Raw genomic sequence first — 6603 nt, 5'->3', positions numbered from 1 at the left:
ATTTCCATCCATGTTCTCTTCCTACTCTTTGGACAATTTTTGTCATATATTCAACTTCTACCTGTATATGTAAGCTCCAATAATGTGTTGCCATTTTTTTTGCTTTAAGCAATATTCTATAATTTTTACCCACACATTTATGATTCCTGGTGTTCATTTTTTTTCTCTCAATTGCATACTTCCATCAGGGATCATTTTCCTTTAACCTAAAGAAGCTCTTTAATATTTCTTTTACTGTGAGTCTTTTAGTAATTAATTATCTGTTTTGTTGTTGTTGTTGTTGTTTCTTTTCTTTTTCTTTTTCTTTCTTTCTTTCTTTTTTTTTTTTTGGTGTGGGAAGAACAAACAGCTTTCATTTCTTAAGGATATATTTATTGAGTATAGTATCCTAGCATGGTAGTTTCTTTCCCTCCCTCCCTCCCCTCCTCATTCCCTCCTTCCTTTCCCTCCCTTCTCTTTGTCTCTGTCTCTGTCTCATGTATTATCCACTGCTGGTCCACGGAAACACAAGACTTTCACTTTTCATGAAGTATAGTTTCTTTCCAAATAATACTTATTTTCTGGATTGAGTCAGATATCTAATAGCTATGTTTCTAAATTTCTAAAGTACCTATCAAGCTATTCCAGTAGTCCTACGGAAGCCCATTTGATAAGAGCTTCAAACACGGGGCAGAAATCTTCATTTGGTATGAAACTCACAACAGTGCTAGATCCTCAAATGTCTGATTAGTTTTTTAACCACTTAGAAATCCTTTATGAACCACATGAATTGTGCAAGTTCATGAAGTACAGAACAGAGTTTTGAACCCTCCTTTTATAAGTTCTACATTTTGAAGTGTGATATTTATTATCTGTGATCTCAGAATAAACTGGGATTAAGTAATACAATATTAACATGCTCTTTCATATAAAATGGAAGTTCTTAAAACATTTTTGGTCCTTAGTTTTGTGGTGTCCTAATATGCACTTATTTTGCTACTGATATTTGCCACTTCTTCTTTTTAAAGATTTTAAATTTTATTTTAGCGAGCGAGCGAGAGAGAGAGAGAGAGAGAGTGTGTGTGTGTGTGAGCAGGGGTTTTGGGGGGCAGAGTGAGAAGGAGAGAGAATCTTAAGTGGATTCCCTGCTGAGTGTGGAGCCCAATGCAGGGCTTGATATCAAGACCCTTAAATCATGAGTTGAAACCAAGAGTTAGACACTTGACCAACTGAGACACCCAGGCATCCTGACTTGACATTTCTAATAAAATAGTAGCATCAGAGTTTGAATGTGGAAACTTTATTTTATGAATGATTATGGCTCTATTCTTTCTCTATACCAGAAGAAGGATGAAAGACTTGCTCGGGGGAAACCATAGCTCTCTTACTGAGTTTATTCTTTTAGGATTTTCTCAAAACAAAGAGATAAATGTTATGCTATTCAACGTCTTCCTCTTCCTCTACCTCATCACCCTTCTGGGCAATGGGCTCATTATCACCTTGATACGCATGGACTCTCGCCTCCACACACCTATGTACTTTTTCCTCAGTGTCCTATCCATTATGGATATGGGCTATGTCACCACCACGGTGCCCCAGATGCTGGTACACCTGGTTTGCAAGAAGAAGACCATCTCTTACATTGGATGTGTGGCCCAAATGTACATCTTCCTGATGCTAGGAATCACTGAGTCTTGGCTCTTCGCAATCATGGCTTATGACAGGTATGTGGCCATTTGCCATCCCCTGAGGTATAAAGTCATCATGAGCCCTTTGCTGTGTGGGTCAATGGTGGCCTTCTGTGGATTCTGGGGTATCAGCTGTGCCCTGATATACACTGTCTCTGCTATGATTCTTCCCTATTGTGGTCCCAATGAGATCAATCACTTCTTCTGTGAAGTACCTGCAGTCTTAAAGTTAGCCTGTGCAGACACATCTCTCAATGATCAGGTGGACTTCATCTTGGGCTTCATCCTTCTCTTGGTTCCACTCTCCCTCATCATCATTGTCTATATCAATATTTTTGCTGCCATCTTGAGGATTCGCTCAGCCCAAGGGCGGCTCAAGGCCTTTTCCACCTGTACCTCCCACATCACTGTGGTCACCATGTTCTCCATACCATGTATGGTTATGTACATGAGACCTGGTTCTGAGTCTTCCCCAGAAGAGGACAAGAAGTTGGCTCTATTCTACAACATCATCTCTGCTTTCCTCAACCCCATTATCTATAGTCTTAGGAACAAAGATGTGAAGAGGGCTTTCCTCAAAGTGACTGGCTGGGGCAAAGCACCAGAATGAAGTCACAGAAGCATGGGCATTGGCACCAAACCTGGAACACAACCTACTGACTTCTCCATCCAAATTCTTTCCAACATCCAGTAGGCATATATGATATTAATGAATTAGACCCAGTAAGATCATAATATGAGAAAACCCAGAAGGTTATGGCAGTAGGTTTCCCTCAAGCATAAAGACCGCAGACAGGGGACTCCATGAAGGCACACATGTATTTGATTCATTTCTGTATCACCAGTTTACAAGACCTGGCATAAAATTGGCATCAATATTCATGTTTTCTGTCACTGAATGAACATGAACATGAGCGCTTGAGCTCTGGACTCATGAAATAAATTCAAATTGATGGGCATAAGATGACTTCCAGCTTCCTAAGTTAATGACACCATTGTAGCTCAGAAGGGATTTGACAAGTTCTGGAGACAGAATAGTTTAAGAAAGTCAATGGTGATCATATAAAATATGGTTCAGGAAAGTAATACAGGTCACTTTTCATTTGATACTATTAGAAGAGTATGAATTTAGGTCACATAAGCCCTCATGTCACTAAAAGAAGGAACTCTGTCTCAGTGAAATGATATTTGAAGGGGAAAGTAGGATCTCTTAACAACTGGAAAAATCTCCCACTCAGACACTTTCATAATGTATTCTCAACTTTACTGAAGTACATTGACATATAGTGAGCTGTAGATATTGAAAGTATACAATTTGATGAGTTGTGAAATACATATATACTTGTGAAAACATCACCATGATCAAGATAATTATCATCAACATCCCCCCAAATTTCCTTGTGACTCTTTGGAGTTCCTTTGTATTAGTTACCTATCAGTGTGTAACAAATTACCCCCATTTTTTGTGGTTTAAAACACCAAACATTTATTTTTTGTAGTTTCTTTGGGTTAAGAATCTGAGTGAAGTTAGAGGGACCCTCTGGATTAGGAGGTTCTCACAAGGCTGCAATCAAGTCACCAGCTACAGAAACCCTAACACTTAACTGGGGAAAGATCTTCTTCCAAACTTCCCTGATTGTCACCAGGATTTAGCTCCTGACTCTTGGACTGAGAGTCTCATTTTCTTCCTGACAGTTGTACAGAGCATTCATTGGTTTCTTCCATGTGGGCCTCTCCTTGGAGCAGCTCATCACCTGGCAGTTAGCTTAATCAGGGAGGTCATGAGCAGGAGTGGGCAAGGATCTTTTGTAACCTAAATTTGAACATGATTTCCCATCACTTTCAGGGTATTTATGAGAAGATCTCTACTAGGTCCAGCCCAAACTCAAGGTCATGGGATTACCCAAAGGCATGACTACCTGAGTGCTGGGGATATTGATTCAATCACAGCTTCTCTCTTGAGATTTAGACTCTTGCTAGAGCTCAAGGAATGATCTGGAGATTAGCATCACAGCATCATTCAGGAGTTAAGAAATGCAGAAGCCATTCCTCCTCCTGTCGGGAGCCAGTACAGGAGGCCTACTAGAAGAGCTGTAAGGGACTGAATATGATTGGCTGTTCATTTAGGTCCACTCACGAGGGAGGTGCATGAGCACTGCATTCTGATTGGTTAACACTGCTTGCATAAAAACCCATGCGCCCGGGGTTAGGGGAAAAGGAAGAAAAAAGCGATTAATAAAAAAGGTTCGCTGCTACGTGAGTCTCCGAGTCGTTCTTGCTGGCGAGAGCGATAAGTGGTGCCGAAACCCGGGAATCTCATCGTGAGAGACGCATGGAGTTGGCGACAATCAGGTAAAAAGTTCTGTCTAGTGACAGGGAAAGTTCCTCAAGTCGAGGATGAGCGTAGAAAGCTTTCCGGGATGGGAAACGAGATGGCTGCAAAGTTCCTAGGATAAGGACGAGAGTAAAGCTTTCCGGTATGGGAAACGAGATGGCCACATATAAAATGCTGGGGCCGCTTTCTGATATCCTTAAAGCAATTGGTACTCCTTTAAAAAATAAAACAGCTCGTTTGTTTTTGAGAGAAGTGGGACAAACGGCTCCCTGGTTTTTGGAGGAAGGGATATTAAACATCCCTCAGTGGGAGCATTTAGGAGAAGACCTTAGACGCGATCCGCGCACTACGCCGGGAACCCTGGCCGTTTGGTCTTTAGTGAAAGTTTGTTTGCAATCCCTGCGAGAGCCCATATGCCAGGCGGTGCAACTGGGAGGGGAGATCTTAGAACAAGTGAAAGAGGAATTTTGTAAAGGCTCCTTGAAGGACACTAGCTCTGAGAGTGAAAGCTCAAATGGACACTCAGACAGTGAGGGATCTAGCTCGAGCGATGATGAAAGGAGCAGAGGAGGGAAATCGCCCAAAAGCCAAAAGGTGAGCAAGATGCAAAAGGAGCTTGCAAAAAAGGAGGAAGAGCTAAAGAAGGCTATGGCGCAGCTCAAAATGCAGGGGGAAGTTATGGCGCAGCTGAAATTAAAAGCGGAAGAAGGAGCTATGGCGCAGTTACAAACAAAGACGGAAGTGGTAGATAACTTAGATCCTATGCCCACGCGCCCAGCCCCAACAGCGCCACCTTACGAGGGGCCTCCTCCGTATAAACCTTGCTGCACCAAGGCCTGCTATTGTGCAAGCTGCACCGCTCAAGTGGCTGCCATAGTAGCCTCTCAGGAGTTTGGGTGGGAACAGGATTCTCATTCAGTCCTAAAATCCCCACTTACTCTAACTCCACATTTTTTGGCTATAATTATACCTACCAAGACCCAGCGCAAGGCACGTCAGCTCACCTTCTAGATAGGTGGCTGCTCTGCAATGCTGCACAGGCATGTACAGGCTTGGAAAGCCTTCACTTTATTAATGGGTCTACATGGCAGCTATCACGTAGGCTCTCGATTTGAAACAAATGTTACTTGCAATTGCACCTCAGCTAAGCACATAAGTTACTCACCAACGCCCATCTGTGTTAGAGCTCCCTTTCTCTTCATAGTTTTTAATGCTTCTACTATTAACAAGTCATCTAGTCTCTCTTGTGAGTCCCAGAATTGTCTGCTATCAGAATGTTGGAACGCCACGGTGGGAGACTCGGCAGTAATAGCCAAGATACCGACGTATATCCCGATGCCAGTACAGGTGAACCCCGACAACCTGCCGGTGCTGCTTCAACATAAACGAGACTTTGGAATAACAGCAGCCATTATTGCAGCTATCGCAGCATCCGCCGCCGCCGCTGTTACTGCTGCCGCGGTAGCGTTGACAACCTCGGTACAGACAGCCGCCACTCTCAACAACGTCACAGGAATGGTCGCTGAAGCATTGGCTATGCAAGAACAAATTAACGGACATTTGCATGCTGGGATCCTTATTGTAAATCAAAGAGTTGATCTAGTACAGGAACAAATAGATGTCTTAGAATCTATAATCTCAACAGGATGTATACATAATATGGCGGGACTTTGTGTTACTCCTGTAGCTTACAATAACTTGTCAGTAGCGGCCAATCTGTCTCGACAATTGGGAAGAATGCTTAATGGTACCTGGAACTGTCAATTTCAAAATTTAACTAGGCAATTACGAGCTCAAATTATATCCATAAATTCTACCAAAGTAACTATTGCACCTGTTAGTGAGTGGGAAAAAAAATGTTACAGCAATCTGTTTCGTTCCTCAAACAGTGGGCCAGACTTGGTGCCATGGCTGTTCTCTTAATCACAGCTAACGTACTAATGTTACGTTGGGTATGTGGCCGTGTCCGTCGCAATCAATGACAATAACACCTCATGGTTCAAGCCATGATGGCTCTTGAGGCTGGTACCTCCCCCCCAGATATGGCTAAGTATGCTAGATCGGTAGTCAAAGACGGGTAAGACTGATCCCACACCATAGCAACCTAAGACAGGGGGTCTTCGACCAGGGAGAGTACCCGATGACGGGTAAGCATGTGTGCTGAGGATTGGCAACCTAAGACAGGCACGATCTCAGCCATTATAAATAAATAAAAAAGGGGGAGATGTTGGGAGCCAGTACAGGAGGCCTACTATAAGAGCTGTAAGGGACTGAATATGATTGGCTGTTCATTTAGGTCCACTCACGCGGGAGGTGCATGAGCACTGCATTCTGATTGGTTAACACTGCCTGCATAAAAACCCATGTGCCCGGGGTTAGGGGAGAAGGAAGAAAAAAGCGATTAATAAAAAAGGTTTGCTGCTACGTGAGTCTCCGAGTCATTCTTGCTGGCGAGAGCGATATCCTCCCACTTGGTTTAGCAAAAGTGGCCAGGAGGCAATCTCAGCTTCTAATTAATTAGAACCATAGACCTCCTCCCTGATGAATGAATTCCTTCTTTGAGCACAACTTCAAAGTTGTAGGGACAGGAAGCAAAAATTT

The 6603-nt window shown here is 43.0% G+C and overlaps 1 protein-coding gene across 1 annotated transcript; it reads left to right on the top strand.

Annotated features, from left to right (window-relative positions):
* The first annotated feature begins 1329 nt into the window (after nt 1-1329).
* LOC101678801 (olfactory receptor 2A12-like) lies at nt 1330-2471 on the top strand. Its single transcript, XM_004740608.2, has one exon. The coding sequence runs from the start codon at nt 1330-1332 to the stop codon at nt 2275-2277; it is 948 nt and encodes a 315-aa protein (XP_004740665.1). The 3' UTR covers nt 2278-2471.
* The last annotated feature ends 4132 nt before the right edge of the window (nt 2472-6603 follow it).

The sequence above is a fragment of the Mustela putorius genome, unplaced genomic scaffold, assembly GCF_011764305.1.
Source record: "Mustela putorius furo isolate JIRA1106 unplaced genomic scaffold, ASM1176430v1.1 tig00003853_pilon_pilon_pilon, whole genome shotgun sequence".
Classification (NCBI taxonomy): domain Eukaryota; kingdom Metazoa; phylum Chordata; class Mammalia; order Carnivora; family Mustelidae; genus Mustela; species Mustela putorius.
This window is presented reverse-complemented; position numbering and strand designations above follow the sequence as displayed.